Genomic DNA, 22,085 nt, shown 5'->3' on the forward strand with positions numbered 1-22,085 from the left:
GAATTCTCAAGTATTTAAAATCCATCACTTGTTCTATTATTTTTTTATTATGGGTTGTCTGCTAATCACAATTTTTTTTTTTTCATATAATATTTATGGCAAATCTGTTGAAAATAAAATACTTTGCATTGCAAATTATCTTCGGTCTGCTGCCATTGCTATGTTAACTGCATTGCAGATTAGATTTACTATATTATTATTAATTTTTATTCCATTTAACTTTTTTAGTTTTGTTATTTCATCTATTATAATGGATGAAAAAATAAAATTAAATTTAAAATGTTCATTTTTGTAACTATTTTTGAACCTACTGCTGAAATATTGTAATGAAACAATTATAAGCATTCATTGTAAAGCCTAACTACATTTAAGCTGTTACTTTGGCTCGTAAATAAGGTGACATAACTGCTCTACACTCTCAGAAGGCATAACATGTAATGAAAACAAAATGCAGGTTTAGGAAATCACAAGTGAATTATGTAAGAGAAATATACTTTGTTTACATGAAAAAGACTATTCTTATATGATTTTGAGATGACAGTAAATACTCAATTTTGATGATGATGATGATGGATATACAAGGATATATTTTATATATATTTAATATATTAGAATCTTAAAGCAACAAATGTCAATAAATGTTACCTTGTTCTTATTGACTGACAGAAAATTACTATTCCAATGTCATATATTTTTTTTTAAAAAGTAAAATCTTGGAATATTTTATTGCTATGTACACAAGTGTTATGTTATGTGTTAGAATTACTCTTTGGAAAGTCATTATCATCAAATGAGATGTGGAATATGAAAATAAGATCAGTGGAGTATTTGATGAAATTGATCCAAGAATTCAGAGTATTATTTTACAATGTAAAAACCGTGTGAAGAAACTTTTTGCAGCTATATGTAATCCAGAGTATTTTGATAATAAGGTGATAAACCTTTTTACTGCTTCGTCATCATCAAATTCTTGACATGTACCCTCAAGGGATGGACAAGATAAATATGATAGTACTACATGAAAAGAAAGTTACATAATTACTAACTTCTGATCAGCAATTCCTCAAATTATTCTGTTATCTGTGAAGACTCAAATGTTATCAGATCTTACTTCTGTCATCTAATGCACATTTTACTGTATCAATCTACCTACATCTTGGTCTTTTTCTTGCCAACCTGCAGAGAATAGTTGTTTTGCTAATCTTTCCTCTTTCATTCTGATTAAGTGACTATACCACCTGAGATTAGCTCTACTAACATGTTCCTGAATGCTAACAATGTTAGCATTCAGTAACGTGTTAGTAGAATTTTAATACTAATTTTGTACTGTGATACTACCATTGATGCCATCTACTAATCCGCTAATCCTTCTCAGAACTCTCATATCGGTGATCACGTGTTTTCTATTCCACCTCTCAGATCCATAAATTAAAAGTCATCCCTATTATGTCGATCTGGTACTTATCCAGTTCCTCAGCTAGCTCCATTTCTTTGCCATTCAGGCTTCTTATGTTGATAGTATCGATCTTGAACTCTGGTAATGTTGAGTTGGGGTAGGTTTTAGGATTTGTTCCATTAGCTGACTTTTTACTGTTTGCCCTGGTTCCCTAGCAAAAACAATGGTGGCCTTGTTTAACCGGGCAACGCTCCAGCCATCATGAAATTCTGTCATGTTGTACCATCATTTTTTATTTTGGTTTAAGCCAATAAGAATACAATTTGGTCGGCTAAATCCCAAATTGCCAGCCCATCCTCGTTCGTTCAGTATCCAGGTTGATACATAACAGGGTGCACCACAAGAAGGTGAGGATTGGACATTAGGTCAGAAGCCTTGATCGGTTCTCCGTTTTGTGCATGAAATATATTCACATCTGAGCTACTGGTATATAGAGTCTAATGACTTCATATCACTTGCCTTAGTATGCATTCCATAATGTAAAGCATACCCATTTTTGAACATATATAACGCTATGCATAATTGGAAGGGCCACTATCCAGACTGGTTTCTACCTTTATTGAGGTCTCATCAGTGGGAGCCAGACCTGAGAATATCTTTATATAAAAGCGAACACTTTTTATTTATTTTATTTCAGCTATTATTTAAACTATTTTTTATTTCAGCAAGTTCAAACACTTTATTTTAATTTCAGTAAAATTTAGCAAAACCAAGTTTATGACAATTATACTTTTTAATATGAATTGAAATAAAAAAATATTTTTTAATAAAATTTAATTCCTTGGTATAGTTTAAAGTTTTTCTCCTTTTTTTCTCCCTTTTTCAGCTTTAAAGTCTATGCTGTATGCAACAGGTTGTTTAATAAAGCCAGAACTTCATAATGTAAGTATTTTCTTTATATTAGAATAATATAACCTAAATTTAGTGGCATACAGGAAATGTTGACAATGCTGTGGTAAAGCAACATTATTAAAAAAAAAAAAAAATTGTACCAAAAACATTTAAAAAAAAGCAAAACATTCTATTTATACATCGGATCAATCCTTCATTTCTAAGATGTAAATCCTCCATAAATTTGGAAGAGGCAGATGTGGTTTATCATTTTTAGCTATTTTTAACTTAACCTCATATTCTCAGTTTGAAAAAGGTGTACAGAAAATATCAGTACTGTTTCTCATTGTTTAGAAGGATAAAAATATATTTTTTTAAAAAAATGCTGTTATTTAACAGCTAACCACAAGGAATAACTAACTGCACTTCATTTGTTGGCATCAGATAATTTGCTGAGCCGAATTAAGTTGCCTCTGCTGTTGAGAGCCTATATGCCTTTAATTCCTGCACAAATTTCAGTCAATGGACATATATGCTGCTTAGTCTCTACTTGCCTTTAGCCATTAAAAATTTTATGTCGACATGTGCTTCACTGGCTATGCTTGCCTCATCTAATTTACAGTTATACTGTGAATGTGTGATTTTCCTAACAGTTCACGACTGGTTATTTCAATAAGTAACTGATATAAATAATAAATTCATTATTTTCAAATAGCTGCTTAAATATCCTAAGTACACATATTGAATATCTAGAATAATAGTGGGAAGATAGGTATGAAAAATCAAAAACCAAGGCAATCACTTAAACATTTAATCTGTGATATACACACACATCCATTTTCTTTGAATACCAGGGATTTCCACCTAGTCAACACAGATTTATTATAATATAGTGTTGTATTTTCCAATTTTCATAAGCCAGTATGAAAATACATTTGAAAAGATTAATTATTTTCTTCCAGAGACTGCTATTGATGCTTAAAATTTTGTACATATTCAAAGCTTGCTGATTAAAAAGAAATGGAAAATTTAATAACTAAATGAAGAAATTACAACATACTTTTAATAATAATATTCTACAAAACAATGGAAATGCCATTTATGCATGCATCAGTGTAGACAAAATAATGGAAATGTCCATTTACATGCATATTTCTTTATTAATATAGTGTCGGACCTTTTGCCTTCAGTAAAGCCTGAATTCTTCTTGGAATGGACTCAAATAAGTTTTGAATAGTTTCTGGTGAAATTTTGTACCATTCTTCTTGAAGAACATCTTCAAGTTATTTCACACTGGAGGTAGAAATCTGTTTCTTATTCTAATCTCTAAAACTGACCAGAGTGGCTCACGATTGTACAGTCCAAGCCATGTGAACGGGGGCATTGTCTTGGAATACTGCATTGTTGTTTGGAAATAATGTCTGGATCATGGGATGTACTCGATTACCCAAAACACTTGCAGTAATTCTGCTATGAAGAGTAATAATGAGACCAACAGAATACCACAATATTGCTGCCAAAACCATCCTTTTCCATGCTTTACTAGGAAACCATGCATTCTGAGTTGTAGGCCTCCCATGGGTGCTCTCCAAATGTAAAGTCATCCTTATGTAGGAAACAGCTTGAGGGTCATCTGACCATATCATTTCTGGTTTTTCTAATTTCTAGGTTTGATAGTTGTGACACCATTTACACATCTGAGCATTCTTTTTAGTAATCAGAAGTTTAGCAATTACAGCTCTAAGGTGAATACTGCATTTATATGTAGCTCATGAGAGATAGTTTTTGTAGAAATAGGTTCCGAGATGAATATTCAGTTCTGCTGTTACCTGTGCTATCTGTGATATTTTGAAACAGTCCTTCACAACATCTAACAATCTCCTTCTGTCAATTATTTATTTTTGCGCACTGTTTCTCTTTGATAATGTTGTGTTGCCATGATCTGTGTATGCCAATGTAACCTTAGAAACTGTTGATATCAATACACCTAATAATGTGGCAGTTTTGTCACAGGTTTCAGCTAAACACACATCGACGATTTGTCCTCTTTCAAAGTTAGACAATTCTCCCATTTTCCGATTTTTTAACAGAAATTAGCACTCAGTACAGTCCACTTGCATGAGAATTAGACTGTAAACAAAAGAAAAACATTCAGTGTTGTCCCCACAAGTATTTTCAATGTAGCCACACAAACAAATTCTATTTGTTAAATATCTTAGTGTTTTCATTATTTTGTCCAACCCCTATATCTACATCAACATTCTGAGCCTTTGAGTTATAAATCATTTAAAGTAAATGGATAAATACAGAAACATAATTTTTGTGTATTAATTTTTCCTAATTATGCTTAGCCAACTGTATTTTTTTATTCTTAAATAACTTTTGTTCAAGATTATTTTTAAAAAACAAGTACATTATAAACTAATTGTATATGTTCAGATCCTTAATAATTCAGTCCCTCCTAAAACAAGTTTTGTTTATTCATAGTCCTAGTTAGAAATCATTTATTATTATTATTACATGACACCTCCAAGGTGTCTAAGGACTCAAGGGGAGGGCATTCTACCCTACAACTCCCATCTCCACCATGTAATCCACTAACTTCACTGAACTGCTAGTACCATCATCATCATCATCATCTGCACACACAATACCATCTACTGCCCATCACCCGAACACATTACTCATACATGGTACTAATGTGCTGTAGGTTGATTAACCAACCTCTTGTGTATGGACTCAACATAAAAATTACCATCATTAATATTTTTTTGTCTGTAAATTGTGTGTTCTCAAGGCCAGTTTGCCTTTACACAGGATTAAAAGCCCAAGTTTCTGGGAGGAATAACCCTGTACTTTCGGTACTTTCACCCCACCTCAGTGCTTTCCTAGGACTGCTTATTTCCAATCAAGAACACAGCTGTGAAACAAATTGTGACATACCTGCTAACTTGGTGTTACCTGTAACTAATGCAGTAAAAACTAATTCTATACCTATTTTCGGTGTTCAATTGACAAAAATCAGCAAGAATATTATTATTAAGAGAGACCTCCAGGGAGTCAGAGACTCATCGAGGGAGGCCACATACTACACACACCAGCTATCGTACTTATTCTTGAATTCATTCACACTGCTTGCACTCACAACATCCAAAGGCAATCCATTACAATCACTCACCACCCTATGAAAGAAAAATCTAGCCCTCACACCCTTCTTGGCGACCTTCATTTTCAGCTTCCAGGGATGTCCTCTCTTCCTTTCCTCACCTTCCATAAATTGAAAAATTCCATCAGTTGAAATCCTGTATGACCCTTTCAGAAGTTTGTAAGTCTCAATCATATCACCCCTCTTTCTCCTGTTTGCTGGTGTCTATAGTCTATAAATTCTCAATATGTTTTCATAATCAGTATTCCACAATCCTGATATCATTTTTAACACTCTCCTTTGTATTCTCTCCAATATATCAAAATCGCAACGGAGACTAGATCTGCACACAATAGTCCAAGTGAGGTCTTATCAAGGCCTTGTAAAGAGGCAAAATAATATCCTTATCTTTACATGTGAACGTTCGTTTCAGTATTGCAATTATCTTTTGAGTTGTATTTGCAATCTTTACCACATGACCCCTGAACTTCAACTTCCTATCTATTAACACTCCATGATCCCCAGCCTCGTCAGTTTCTTCTAGCCTAATCCCACCAATATAATATGACATTGGATATCTAATCATGCCGAAGTGAATCACTTTACATTTACTCATATTGAACTGACACCTATTTTCCCATGCCCACAATTCCAGCCTATTCAAATCATTCTGCAGGAATGCTGCATATCAGCAGCATTCCTGATTACCCTACCTTTCTTTGCATCATCAGCAAATAGTTGTATGTCGCTTGTTATCTCCTTAACAATATTTACTGGAGCAGATGGGTATAGATATAGGGTTGGTGAGATGGATAAGAGGGTGGTTGAAGGAGAGATATCAAAGAGTGGTTTATTCAGGAGTGGAGTCTAAAAGACGTCTTGTGACTAGTGGAGTGCCACAGGGCTCTGTTCTTGGACCACTGCTTTTAAATTTGTTCATCAATGATATTGGAAAGGATCCGAGAGGAAGTGTTCACTTGTTTGCTGAGGATGCAAAGTTGGGTAGAGCAATTGTGAGTGCACAGGATGTCAAAATTTTACAGGATGATTTGGGTAGTTTGGAGGACTGGGCTAGGAAAAATGGATGTCAATTTAATGTGGCAAAGTGTAAGGTTATGCACTTTGGGGTGAAAAGAATAGCAGCAGTATATCGCATTGGTGGAACCATACTCCAGGAGATTGATGAGGCCAGGGATTTGGGAGTGTTGGTGGATAGGGAGTTGAAGTTTAGGGAGCACATTGCAAAAGTAACTAAAACAGCTCACCAAATCACTTGGCTTCTGAAAAATACTTGAACATGCAGAGACGAACAAGTTGTTGTTCCTCTGTATCGAGCCTTGATAAGACCCCATCTGGACTTCTGTGCCCAGCTATGGGCACCAGGGTTTCTTTGTGATGGGGAGGAAGTGGAGAGGGTCCAGAGACGAGTGGCCAAGATGATAGCAGGTCTGTGGAATGAACCTTATGAGAATAGGTTGAAGATTTGTGGGTTGCAGAAATTGGACGATAGGCGAAGGAGGGGTGATATGATTGAGACATTCAAATTACTGAAGGGTTTTTATAAGATTGATCCAGAAGATATTTTTGAAAATATGACTGGTGGTGGGAGGACTAGGGGCCATGCATGGAAGCTGGGCAAGAGCGTGGTTGACAAGGGTGTTAGAGCTAGGTTCTTTACTTGGAGAGTGGTAAATGAGTGGAATAAGCTTACAGAGTCTGTTGTGGGTGCTACGACCGTGAATGAGTTCAAGGCAAGGTATGATAGATACTGTGTGAATGTTGAATAGTTGTTCTTGACATGATGTTAGGGCCTCCCTCGATGAGTCTGTCGACTCCTTGGAGTTTCCCGGAACAATAATAATAATAAATAATAACAATATCATTAATGTGCAGATTGAATAACAGTGGACCAAGCACTGATCCTTATAGTACACCACTTGTTATATTTTTTATTATTTTTTTTTATTAATCTTTGTACTGATTATGGGCAGTACTACCCTTACATCACGTCCAGACTTGATATAGGCCTAAGCCTTTACAAGTGTTTTACCCTGTGCCTGTTCTAGTTATCATTGTAGTCATTCTTGGGTGGCAATGCCATGCCACCAGTGTGCCCTGTTGGGCCCTCAAGGAAAGAACTTTTATATCCTTCTGGTAAGCCCAAGCTGTTTTAAGTCTTTATAACTATCTGCTCCATACGCCATCTAAAGAGATGGTAGCACTGGTAAACCTCGGAGTTGCCCCATGCTCCTCCCGTATTTGACTAACTAGATCTTGGTTTATCTTATAAGAGTTTACCTTATTATCATGGCTATAGGCTAGCGGGTTCCCTGTTCCCACCACCTGGGCATCAACTACCAAACATCACCATCTCTTTTAACCACTAAGTCAGGCTTACGCAAACCCGCAGAGGTCCTATAATGTGGTTCCACCACGGTCTCCCAACTTTTGTTCTTAAAGCAGTTGTTCAGAATGGAGACCATGGCGTCATGGCTCTGCATGCAGACCCCATGGTTGCAGAAACAACACTGGGCTATATGATACAATGTCTCACTGTAGTGGCAGCCAGCCCTAGAGTTTGAGTTGTCACTACCCCATCTAGCTGAGTGGGCTCGAGTGGGTAGGGCATTGATCCTTGCCCTGATAAGGTCAATATACTCGAACCCAGGGAGGAGTCTGGTGCCATCCCTTATGCAATCATGCTGGCGAGGCACCAGATATGACGTGTTTATCTTAAGTTCCCATGAAGATGGCAACGTGACGTTGCCTAAATATTGGAAATATGTATTAAAGTTTAATTTAATTTATATTCTAGTATACGTTGTGAATTCCTTAAGTTATTTAATAATCACCATCTACAGCAGAGATGCCCATCTCTTGTGTTCTGCAGGTGCTGACTCAATTAAGGTACCTTGATAATGGGACCAACCGTTAGCCCGCATAAAGTCTTCTTGTATTAATGGGCTATAGAAAGCCTCTCTGTAGATAGGGGAAGAAGATAGTTTTAATTTCGCGATTCTGGACAGCCGCAAGCACGGGATCACCCATCTAAGTGATGGAACCCCAAGCAAACTGTCCTTCACCCGCGCGTGCAAATAAGCAGTAGGGGTGTCAGGCAGCAGTCGGAGCCATGATCTCACAGCTGAACGGATAGCCCTGTCCATTCGGGACAGTACCGAGATATATGTCCTACCAAGCACCAACTTGTGGTAAAAGCAAGGTAGGAGATGGTGGGAAAGGAGAAACAGTCTTTGCTGGGGCTTGAGAGGAGCTTTCCTCAAAGAAGCGATCCCAGTTTCTAAGATAGAAGGGACAGAAGGCCTTCCTTTTGGGGTGAACATGATACCGAGGTATCTCCACTCTTCCATGATGGTCGAAGCATGCAACGGCCTCCTGTGCAGGGAAAACTATAGTCTTGACCAGAAGTAGAACAGACTATTAATATGACCAGAAGTAGAACAGACTATTAATGTAGAGAAGACCTGCTCTTTAAAGAGCAGGACTTCTCTACATTAATAGAAAGGCCTCGAATAGAGAAAAAGTCAACTGCCTGGTCAAGGAGTTCCTGTAAGCCTACCTTATTAGAGGCTATGAGAATAAGATCATCAGCAAAGGCCATAGCATTAAAGACCTAGAGAGTAGCCTATATGGCTAGGAAAAGAGTGAAGAAACTCATCTATGATGCACTTAAAGAAAGGGGGAGATAGAGGATCATCCTGGTGAACACCTCGCACTGCAGGAATAGAAGTCGTATGGGATCCTGTAGTTATAGTGATGGAGCTTCCCAAGTATAGCTCCATAACATAGGCAAGAAAGGGTATGGATATCTAGGTCTGGGGTCTGGATATCTAGCAATAGACAGTGCTCGAAAGAGAGCAGGAAGGGAGACGCTATCAAAGGCCTTTTGGAGGTATGCCATATATAGAGGCTTAAGGCGGTGGCACGAATCAGAGAGAAGAGAAGAAAGAAGATATATATTCTCAGCACAGCCATCTGAAGGGACAAAAGCTCTCTGTCTATAATCATGCTGTATATGTTGCTGAAGTCGTCTAAGTATCACAGTTAAGATGGTAATAGGTCTAAAGTCTGATGCACAGCTTGAAGTTTCTTTCTTCGGAATGAAGATAGTTCTTGAAGCACATAGGTATGGTGGTATTGCTTTACTGGAAAGGAGAATGTCCAATAAGTCTTGAAGAATCTTCAGCGGCACCTTCCCAAAGCCTAGACGCAGGAAAGCCATCAGGTCTGGAGGTGGAGAAATTGGATGGAAGAGCTGCTTTGATCTCCTGGATGGAGACAGGCTGGTATGTTTGAAGGGCAGGAATGGACATCAATATCGTAGGATGGTCATCATCATCATTAGGGAAGTGTGGCGATGGAGCAGAAAAGACTGTACTCCAGAATCTAACAAAATCATCATGTAAGTCTTGCTAGAGGTAGAGGGGAATCATCATCATCAAGGATGGTTTTGGCACATTGCCCTCTATTCTTTTTATAGAGGGCCTGCATAGCTGCATAGGTCCTCTTCCTCTGCTTCCTATTTGACAAAGTCATTGTAGAATGAGATGTAGGCTGATTTTGATGAGGCATCAAGTGTTCGGAGAATTCAGCATGGAGGTAGTCATTTAATTGATCTGTGATATCCATTCCCAGAAGGTGAGTCTGGATGAGAGATTTAAGAATTTGATGGTTATATTCTGGAAGAGGAAGATCATCTAGAGATGATGTCAGTCTGAGAATCAAAGCCTCTTCTTCAACAGCAGGATGATGGAGAGGCAGGAACATGAGATACAGAGATATTACCTGTCCTTACCTGTGGCGGATGAGCTGCCAATTCTTGAACTAAGGCTTTGTAACTGGCTTTCCGTTTATGACACTTGATGGCATCCAAGGATCTTAACTGCAACACCTTAAATAAAGCCTCATTGATTTTCTTTATCCCTCGCGCCACCAAATCGATCTCATGAGTGGTGAGGATCTTTTCTTCTTCGGCAGTCCAACGTGCTTTGATGCGCTCAGTTCTTATTGCAGCGTTGGCTTCGGCTGGATGTTTCGAGGTGCGATGCACGTCAAGGCCGACTGTAGTGGAGAATGCACGATTGCAGACCTGACATGTGAAGTGTCTGAGATATGGAACTCCTTGACTGCCGGATCAAGCATGATGAGAACTTGAAGAAATGGGTTGATGGCAGTTCTTTTAACTTTCTTCCTGAGGACGCCACTGGGACAGGTGGCAGGATCACCTCCAAAAACAAGAAACAGACATCTGTAATCACACTCGACGAGTTTTCTTCGAGTTTTCTTCTGGATTTATAAGAGTTATTCTTTCATATTCATTCTTTCTTTTACTTGCAGCTTATCAATAGAATTCTTGTGGGTTGTCTTTAGCATGCAGAGCCAGTTTCTTTTCTCATTAATATCTTGGAAAATTAAATAAAATGTTCCACTGCACTGATCTGATTTGAAAAATAAAAGATTGCAAATATTTTTTGAAGAAATAAATTTCTCCACTAAGCACAGAGTTCTGTGGTATAAAACAAAACTCCTACATGAGTAAAATTTTTTATGGAACGTTTATGTAAAAAGCTGCGAAACCTTTTTTTACATCATCCTAATTTGAAGAAATATGTGATGGCCGTTGGTTATCTCAACCATTGAAAATATTAGCACTCTTCTTTAATTTGTAATTTATTATTATCTTTTTATATACTCTATTATTTTTTTTAAAATGAATTACTAGGAATTTCATTCACCAGTTATTGTCTTAAGCTATGATAGTGCTTTTTAAAATTTTTTAGTTATTTGTATTTTAATTGTTTCACTTGTACAAAAGATGCCTTCAATACTAAGGTGAAAATTTTACATCATTAAAATAATTTTTGCATAATTCCTCCTCCCCAACTCAATTTTTTGCAATTATCAACCTATGGACCTCTTCTTAGATAATGAAAGTAGTGGTATTTCACTGGCGGCTTCAGGGTGACCTTCCATTTATGCTACATCTCTCATGCCACTTCACAGAGTCAAGCTCAACCCAGTCTTCTTTTTTCACTGATTCTGCCAAGCTCATTTCCTTAGTTGTGATTTTGCTAGATAGTAGAGGGACAGTGGGAATCTTGTTAATCCATTCATGCACGTGTCTAATTAAATTATGAGGCTTTTCACTTCTTTAATAGACCTTTACATTAAAAGTCTTATGGTAGAGAAATTAAAATTAAGATATGTGTGTGTATGTGTGCATGTCAGCATGTAGATAAAACTCCATTCATATTTGGACAAGGATGCACATACACATATTGAGATGTAGTCCTCCTTATTCAATTTCTGCTCTATGCATCCATTTGTCATTCTCTAGTGCAGGCGTTCCCAGCCCTATGCCTGTGGGCACCATGGTGCCCGTCGACCAATTTGTGTGTGCCTGCCGCTGTTCAACCATGTGCTGTATAGCTTGAAATAATCACGTGCACATCACGCAAAATTCATGGCATGCTATATGACGCATGCGTTAATGACACATGACGAGCATTAAACCCATACAATGTAAAGTAGACGCGCATTCGAAGTTGTTCATTATCTGTTGCTAGTTATATGCGCATAACTTTAACGGTGTCTTGTACTTAAATTTTTGAAATATTTTGATTTTTAATTCTAAAATGGTGAATCAAATAAAAGTAAAATTGAAAAAATAGATGGTGCCTGTCACCCTACCAGTATTTTAAAATGTGCTCTAGAAAACAGAAAGGTTGGGAACCACTGCTCTAGTGGTATAGGCTTAACAAAGTGCCTTGCAAAGCTTTTAAGGATGTTATATTCAGGTCACCTGCACTATGACTGAGACCAGTTAACAATGAATACCAAACACCTGTGTTGGCGATAGTAGTGGTGATCACTACAGGTTTCTTCCTGTATTCTTTGCTCTACTTCTCCTGATTTTTTTATTTTTTATTTTTTTTATTATCCAGACCACAATCACTGAAATCAAATGACCTGCTGCTGTGTTTGCTGTGCAGTATGACCTATGGACATTCAAAAAAGGGGGATCATGGTAGTCTTACATTACTTTGCCCTCTGCTTCAGTAAAATGGATAATCCTGGATGGCCAGCTGGTTACAGTAAGGACCCCATGGTTCACAGATAAGGCCCAAGGTGCTGTGGTGCTAGCATCTTGAGTATTCCTTGCATTACACTTCCAAGCACATTTATTGCTAACTGGATAGTGGGCATTCACGTATGGCTCCATGGTCACTAGAGAGCTCTGGCACTAAACAAAAAAATCCCTTGAGCATGAATTCTTCAACCCCTATTTTTCAGGTACTCTCACCAAGCTCCAACCAAATATAGATTCTGTAGATACCATTTGATAACAGAAATAATAAACAAAAGACATGACACTAGTATAAATGTACCAGTTTTTCTCATCATGCAACAATGGAAAAGGCAATAGAGAAAATTTTTCTTTAAAGATAATTACCATTTCATTGTTAAATGTTTGTCTTGTTGGATGAAATGTAATGAAATTTGTTATTTAAGAATCTTTTGTTGAAAATATTCAAGAGGAAAGCAATCAGAATACATCTCAGCACTTGAAGTAGAAAAAGCATTCTAAAACCTAAATTTCTGGGAAGGCATGGATGATATTCAACCAGAAATGCTCAAGGCTAGAATTTTAAAAGTTTTACAGTGGATGCACAGCATAATTCATAAGGCATAGTTAGAAGTCATACTCTCATAGTATCCATCAGTAAAGAGAGAAATAAAAATGAATATTACAGAGGAATTCCCTATTCAGTGTTCCAGATAAGATTTATGTAAGCCCACTTGAGAAGAAACTAAGAAAAGTTGTCAGAGAAAAATTTGGAGAAGAACATGCTGAGTTGATGCCAAATAGGTGTTGTCAAGATCAGAATTTCACTTTAAGACAGACAGCAGAGAAATCATGGGAATATAAGAAGGATCTGTATTTAAGTTTTGTAGATCTGATAAAGTATATGATATTTTTCCAAGAGAAAAACTACATTCTCTTGAACAGCTGTACCAAGTTGTTCATAACGCTACAATTACATGATGTATATTTAAGTTGTAAGTCAGCAGTTAGAAATGAAGGAAGTATAGGAAGATGGTTTGTAAAATCAGTTATAAGACAAGGGTGTACCTTATTTCCACTGTGATTATTTATCATCTATATCAGGGCTGTCAAAAGCACACTGCCCGCAGCAGGATTTTGTGCACCCCACCTGTGGATTTTGATGAGTGAAAAAATAAAATAACAATTTGAATCGAATGCATATTAGATATTTTAATTCTATCAGTAATTGATAATCTCGATGTTGGTAATTTTATTTGGTGTTTTTACATCACTATATACTGACATGTTTTTCAAATATTAGATGTGTCAAAGAAGCGTTCTTACACTGTTTTGTTCCAATGTGCATGCTCTGGGTGCTTACAGGGAACGCGAGCACGCGATTAGTATGCAATTAGTGTTATTCGTTTGTTCAGTTATCGAGGTTGTGTCGCTGCTGCTCATCAAATTACTAGATACGCATTGTGGTGCGGCCCTCAGATCAATTTTTTTTTTAATGCTCCCCTTGGATTACCTAAGGTTGGACAGCCCTGATCTATATCAAGAGCCTCTATAGCTCAGTTGGTATAGACAGAGCCGTTTGGTCAGAAAGACTTGGATTCGATTCCTGTCTGATGCGAGGAACCTTTATCTGATCTCTTTCGAAGAAAGGTGAGTTAGCTGGTCTCACACGGAGGTAGGATCCCCCCCCCCCCCAACATACATACCCAGAAATCTGGGTTTTTTTGTCCCCCAGAACAGGCAAACCAACCCCATGAATACACACGGATTACTGTCAGCAATATTTAAGTGCTCCAGCCATAGACCTGATTCATCATCTATGCCGGTACCGAGCCCGGAAATAATTAGGTGGGATTGAGATGGTGCCATACCTCCCCTTAAAAGGGGTTCATGGCCGTTGTATCATCATATGAAATAAAATAAATAAAAATTCACCTATATTGATCATTATGAATGAAAGTGGCATTAGGCCAGATATCAAAACTGGAGATATTCCGCTCAGATCTTTACTTTATGCAAATAATGTTGTACTGTTAAATAAAGTACAAGTATATAAAATTTCTTAACTAAATTGAATAACAGCTGTAAGAAATAAGGCATGAAAATTAGCAATAAAATGACCAAAGCTATGAAAATTGGCAGTAACATAGTAAACTTCAACTGCCTTCTGAACAGAGAACATATAGAACAAATAAACATTTCAACTGTCTAGGTGCAATTTTTAGTGAAACTGGCAAATTAAATATGGAAATAGACAATAGCCTAGGGAAACTGGTATCATGGGGAGTCAACTGAATAAATTTGTAATGGAATAAGAAAGAAAAATTATTCAAAACTAAACTTGTAATATACAAGTCAATGCTCAAGCCAGTATTAACTTATAAATCTGAGAGCCAAGTTAGAAGTAAAACATTTAATCAAAAACTGGGGAGCACAAATATGAGAGTTCTGAGAAAGATTAGAGGAGTGAACAGATAACATTAATGCAAAATCATATTAAAAAAGGATTTAGGAAGTGGTTTAACACTGTTAACATTAAGAAGTGTGAACAAGCTAAGCTCTCAAGTGCCTTACAAGATTGAAATATAAGAGTTGCTAATATCAGTTCTGGCAGATAACAGACTGATATGGAGAAAAACTGTGGATAGGAAGTTAGTAATAATGATAACTTGTCATGTTTGTCAACCTGGTTGGCCGAGTGGTTAGCGTACCCGCTCTTCAACCAACAGGCCATGAGTTTGAATCCCACCATGGGCATGGATGTTTATTATTGTCTTTAGGTGGAAGATAAATTTAATCCCCTGGTGTAAGGTTACTGCCCCACTTATTGGAGGCCTGAAGTGGCTTGAAAAATTTCATGTTTGGTCTCTAGAGAAGGGTTTCTGGATTATGTAAAAATTAACTTAAAAATACAAAAAAATAGAAAAAAAAAACTCCTTAGCTCATCCATGGTACAAAATGTACTTAATGTAAATAACCTTTCATGAGGGGGCAGCATAATTTTTTTTTTTAATGTGGCACCATCATAGTACCCTCTGCACCCCTTGTAGATACATATCCCAGTTAAGATTTATTCAAGCATGCTTAAAAGGAGACTGAGAAAAATTGTGGAAGGGAAATTTAGAGAACAAGCTGGGTTTGTCAGGATTATATATTCATTTGATGAGAAAGAAAATTGGGCATGATAGAAAGTCAACTGAATAAATTTATATGGAATAAGAGAGATATTAGTCAAAACTAAATGAGCTGCGTAGAATACAGGGTTTACACTAATTTTAGCTTTGGGATCTGAGATTGCTGGGTTAAAATGAAACATGTAATCGAAACCTCAAGACCACAGATATAAAGTTCTAAAATAATTGTTGAGAGTGACCGGATGGCATCAGTAGCAAAACTATATTAGAAATGGGTATATGAGGAAGGAACCTGATATTGTTAACATTCAGGAATATGTGAGCAGAGCTAATCTTAGGTGTCATGGTCACTTTAACAGAATGGTAGAAGAAAGGTTAGAAAAGAGTTGCAAGGATGTCAGGAAGAAGACTTGGAGGAAGACCAAGATCTATGTGGATTGATACAGTAAAAAGTGTCTCAGAAGACCAAAATATAAGATTTGACACTGTTGTGATGTTTTTTATAAAATTTATCTCTCTCTACTTATTTGGTATAATACGCTTGTACTCTAATCGTTTAGATTAACTTCTATTGTTTTATATCTTTCCTTTATCCTACCAGCTACACCATTTATGTTGAGACTTTTTCTTATCTTGTTTGCTTTTTCTTTACTTAATTAGTTATTTACCTTTTATCTACCCTTTCTTAACTAATCCAACATCCTATCTTTCTTAAATTCAAAACTCGTCTGACACTGTACCTTACTTATACACATTTTTCCCTTATAATTTAAACTCTACAATCAAATATTCTCTCCTTCAGTGCTTTGCAGTCCTATTGGCCTCTCTATGTCCTAAACAAACAATCTGAAGAAGTTCACCCTATAAGTATTAACACATTTATATTTATGCTGCGCCAGCTAATACCTAGGTAGAAAGGATTCTTGTTCAGTGTGACTCCTTTAGAGAGTTAATGATTATTTGATCAAGCATAAATTTATCTCCCCCTCGCTTGTCCTTTTCTTCTTACAGTCGCGGCTTACTTATTGCATTAGTATTCGAGGGTTTATCCCGCTTGGTTCATTGTTATTTTTATGAGCGGTAGTTTTGAATTCATATAATATAGGCAGATCAGGCAAGTACATGAATGAAACAATTTAATTAGCTTTAAGGTGATATACTATAATACATTTCAAAACAGGATAATATGGTTGCATTCAACTCAGATCAAAAGCTCTAATTAACTTGTACTTATCACACATACTAAATCTTAATAACCTTAAATACAATCATAATATACAATTCATAGATTATCATTAAGCCATTCGGATACACGTGGCTATCAGTGAACACATCAGCACAATTACACTTTTAGTTTAACATGATCTTGTATCTATTCGGCCTCTTGGGCAAACAATTCTTTACACTGTCTCGGACACGTATCTAGTTGTAGGTTACTCTTACAGTTCTTTAAGTTCACTCCAATTTAAACGTTCACACAGGAAATTCACTCTCTTCTTACAACTGGAATTAGTATTTCAAAAATCTACATTACCATTTCTGTCCTTGAACTCTTAAAACTTGTTCCCGCCTTGTCTAATCATCAAAGCCTTCAAATGTAATCACTTTGGAGGATATCTTCCGTAGATCTGTGCGAGTAGAATCTCCGAGAGAAACATGGGAGGTGGCACGGTAACGTCGCCTTGAATGGATGGCTCAGTTTAGTCCCTCCGTCGTATGACAACATCACAGCTATCCTAGAACACAGTCATAGCTTGGCCCAATATGAACGCTACGACGGACGAACTAAGTGCCTTCCACGACTGGCCAGGGACTTCCCTCCTATGACGAGCAGGACCACTCCGAGAGATCAGGAATCCAGGAAAAAAAGAGATCTCGAATCTTCATGCAAGGCCTTTTGTTTCATTTTCTCCTCTCGTTAAATCTCGACATTTGCGACACGCACCAACTCAGTCATATGTGTCCACATCAATCTCATTAGCTTCCTCTATTAATTTTTCGCACGTGTGTCTGCCTCCTATTCCTGGAAGACGCTTAGGTTTCCCTTTCCAATACTTTCATAATGCAGGACGGTAAAAGTGACCTTTGAGCCCTGACTCACAGGCGCTTTACTATTTCAGTGCAAGAGGCTGGTTTTCCAAACGGATTTTGCCAGCTTACATGGATTTCTATTATCAGGCCCACACTTAATACAGATTATATTTAAACACTTTATACAATTTTATACAATTCCTTAAACTTTATCTTGACTTGTATTCACAAACAATTTATTTTTTTTATTGCCAACGTTCCATGTTCTCTGCCTGAGTAGAATTAATGTTGTGACCTGAATATTTTAATATAAACCCTTTTAATGCTTATTCAGGACACAACAACACTATTAAAATTCAGACAGATAACAGATTAATTAGTAGGAAAATTGTCAATCAGAAGTTGGTAACATAAACTTTTCATATATAGTCTTATCCTGTATGCCTTGAGTGTACATTTCAGGAATTTGATGGTGATGATTATTGCTTAAAATTTATAGTCATTCAAGTTTTGATTTCAGTTAAACTCTTTTAATAGCAGAAATGCAAAACAAAATCTCACCTACATATAGTTATTGTAATAATCAATAGTGTTAACTTATTTTTCAGGAAATTACAACTGTACTGTAATAACCAATGACTGTTAATTAAAGTTAATAATGTTAATTAACTTTCATCATTCTGTGACAAGAGAGACATCAAAACCTGATCTCTTTTTCCTAATAGAACCCCAGTTGGCTCCATCCTCCATGACCACAGTCCACCTCAACTATCCCAACTACATACATGATGCATTCTGCAAAAAAGGGCAAAACATGAACTTTTGTGAAATCTGATATCCCTTGTCAAAGGCTATCCAGTTTGGAATCCCCACTTTTTGATTTACTCTGGCTCAAGATTTCCTTACCTCACTTTACAGTCTTCATTTGCTGTTTTTACTGCTTTGGTAACTCTGTGACAATCTTGCTGCCCTTTTTTTGACTACCTATCACTAAAAATTGTCATACAAGCTAATTACCCAAATTGTGAGATTGTCCTCTTTGAGGATGTCAATATCCATAACACAAACTGTCTCTCATACTCCAACTTCACAGATCAATCTTGGAAGGGAAGCTGAATCATTCGCCATCAGTCATGACCTAACACAATTAATCAATCTACCAACCAGAATACCAGACAATCGTCATCACTCTACTAATATTTTTGACCTTTTCTTAACTACCTTTCCATCCAAATGTATTGTGGATGTCTGCTCTTCCCTTGGCAATTCTGACCACAATCTTATTCAAGTTTTCTGTACAGTTCATCCTCCTCCCAACCAATCTCCTCATACTCTATGGCACTATGATTGTGCCAACTGGGATGACCTCTGGAATTTTTATGTTGCTTTTCCATGGTCAGATTACTGCTTTCGCTCTATTGATCCAAACACCTGCACTGAACTAATAACCGATGTAATCCTCACTAGAATGAGAGCCCTCATTCCCCACTTCACTGCAAAACCCTAACCTGTATCCACGCCCTGGTTCTCAAAAAATTTGTCTCTGACATCAGAGATAAAATTGCACCTTATGTTCAGCAGCTTAAATTAAAAACTCCAGCTTCTCATTCAGCTTATGCAACAGCCAGAAATGTGTAAAAAAAAAAGTTATCAATCATTCCAAAGCAGACTTCATAAGAATGAAATTCAATAAGCATGCCTCGTGCTCAACTGAGAGTTAAGCCTTCTGGTCCCTTGCTGTTGGGCATAACTTCTACCTTTCCTTGTCTTTGCTTTTCCCTTTCTTCTGCCTTTTCCACCCAAGGAAAAGGCACACCTCTTGGCATCAGTTTTTCCCTCCAACTCCTGCCTGGACAACCAAAGCAAATCACCTCCCATACTCCCACAAACTGCCCACTGTACTCCTCCTCTGAACTTTTGTCAAAAGGACATCAGAAAAACCCTCATTGATCTTGATATTAATAAGACTCCTGGTCCAGATGGTATTCCTCCAGTTATGCTCCAGAATTGACACCCATCTTATATCGCCTATGTAAACTATCGTATTCTACTGCCATCTACCCAACAGCATGCAAGCAAGCCTACATCTGGCCTGTACCCAAAAAAAGGAGACAAAAGTCAGCTATCTTACTTTCGACAGATTGCTCTCACCTCAGTACTTTCAAAAGTGATGGAGAACATTATCAACATCTAGCTTCTTGATTACCTGGAGATTCAACAGTTAATCAGTGATCACCAATATGGATTCTGCCGTTCTTGTTCTACATCCAACCTCCTAGCTAATCTCATCCACCTTTGGACACAGGCCATGGAAAGATTTGATTGGATTGCTATCTTCCTCTCTGGTCATTCATTGTGTGTCATGGTGGATGACTATCTCTCATCATATTTTCCCATCAATGCTTGAGTGTCCCGGAATTCTGTGCTCTCACCCATTCTCTTCCTCCTTTACATTGATGACTTCCTTTCTCTGACTTCAAATCCTATTCACAGCTTTGCCAATGACAGTACTGCAGGGTTCGATATATCCTGCAGTACCCCAATGTCAGATGCCTCTTCCATAACCAGTCTTTTGAACACTGACCTCCTCAACATCCTGAAATGCAGTGAAGACAACTTAGTAAATTTCATTGCCAAAAAAACTCAAGCCTGCCTTATTACTGCAATAAAAATTCTACTTTGTCACCTCCCATTTTTGGTAATATTCCAGTTTTGTTTCAAGATCAGCTTTCTCTTCTTAGGTTGACTCATTAATAATGGATCTCAGGTACTCAAACTTGCTGACTTCCTAATATCTTTCTCCATTAAGGTACACTTGTTTCTTAGGAGCTTCCCTGTCTGTCCTTTGAGAACCATAATCTTTGTCTTGTTAGGATTGAGTTGAAGTCCTCTGTTCTTACTGATCTCGTTAGGACAATAATTTGTGCTAGTTTTTCTTTGTCGTTACAAAGGAGTACTTTATCAGGATACCTCAGATATACATATGACTGTTTAAAAATGTTATTAGACCATTATTACATCCATGCATATGGAGACTGAAAAAAAAGGCAATTATTTTCACTATATTACAGTGGTCTAGAACTACATGTGTCATGACCAGGGTATGTCCACATTATTTTGGACTGCATTATTTCCAGATTTAGGTAGCTTATCGAATTCTCAAAATAAATGAGAGGGAAAAATACATTTACATTCATCTTTTTATATTTCTCTTATTTATTCTAAATACAATAAATAAATAAATTTTTAAACCTCCTGTGATTCTATCTGTGTTATAATATAAAAAGATGTCTACTAGAAATCATTTATTTTTTATTCAAGGAAATTCATGATGCTGTAGTAAGGATTGCATTACAAATCCAACAGCTCCCTCGTGATCCCCCAATTCCTTATGCCAGCGCTCCATGCAGACAGGAGATGTATTCTGTCTTGTTAGCTACCCTTCTTAATCCTCATCGAAATCATCCTCCTCCAGTTCAAGTGGCCATGTTCCTTTTTAGCACTGGACAAAGAGACCAAAATATAACAGTAAGTTCTCAATTAAGAATGTGTTGCTATTTTTTTTTAAATGGTATTTTGAAATAATTCTTAACATAGAGTAATTTTTTAACATGTAAACAACTATACTGAAAAATCAAAATACAAAGCAGAGAGGATTTATTTGTTGATTTGTGTAGTAGAAGCAGTAAAAAGATGGGAAAAATCAAAAGATAATGAATGAAATAGTGCCTAAGAGATAAGAAGTCATTTTTCTACTAAGTATAATGAAAAATTTCCAGATACTATTTTTAACTCCTTGCATAACAGCATTTATAGTTGATTCTCACTATAGCAAATTCATAGGACCACACACAGAGTATTAACACTGCTTGGAAAGAAGTCAACAGACCTTCCCCCTGCCCACGGGCAAGGTGCATAGCACCATGTAATGAGTCACATGTTTGTAGCCAGTATAAATGGAGGAATGTGATGCTCTCAAGCATCATGTGATGCTCCCAAGGTGAAATGGCTGTGAAAAGGGATCTGACGGAGATCAAAAGAGGCAGTCACTGCAGTGAATGATCCACCACCCTCACAGACATGACCGTAGGGTGTTACAAAGGATAATATGTAAAAACTGCCATTCGTTGGTCGATGTGTTGAATGCAGAGTTCTGGGCATTGACTAGAACACAAATCTACACAAAAACATTCAGAAGCAAGGCTTGCAACATGGGTTTCCATGGTAGGATCACAATATGCAAGCCCCACATTACCCAAACCAACATGTAGCATCGTCTTCAGTGGTGCAAAGAGCATGTACAGTGGGATGTGGAAGCTTCAAAAGCTGTGTTATCCGTTGCTCCATAACACAGCTTTTGAAGCTTCCACATCCCACTGTACATGCTCTTTGCACCACTGAAGA

General features: G+C 37.1%; 1 protein-coding gene across 2 annotated transcripts in view; it reads left to right on the forward strand.

The window, feature by feature from the left end:
- Positions 1-22,085, forward strand: part of LOC150093275 (proline-, glutamic acid- and leucine-rich protein 1-like) — a 270,371-nt gene that overhangs the window by 199,317 nt on the left and 48,969 nt on the right. For both annotated transcript variants that reach the window (XM_090413693.1, XM_090413694.1), the window contains 2 exons: positions 2,283-2,338; positions 21,003-21,209. In XM_090413693.1, the coding sequence (XP_090269819.1) occupies positions 2,283-2,338; positions 21,003-21,209 (263 nt within the window). The remainder of the gene's footprint in view (positions 1-2,282; positions 2,339-21,002; positions 21,210-22,085) is intronic.

The sequence above is a fragment of the Typopeltis vanoorti genome, chromosome 24 (assembly GCF_054136105.1).
Source record: "Typopeltis vanoorti isolate ZY-2024b chromosome 24, IOZ_Tvanoo_1.0, whole genome shotgun sequence".
Taxonomy (NCBI): Eukaryota; Metazoa; Arthropoda; class Arachnida; order Uropygi; family Thelyphonidae; genus Typopeltis; species Typopeltis vanoorti.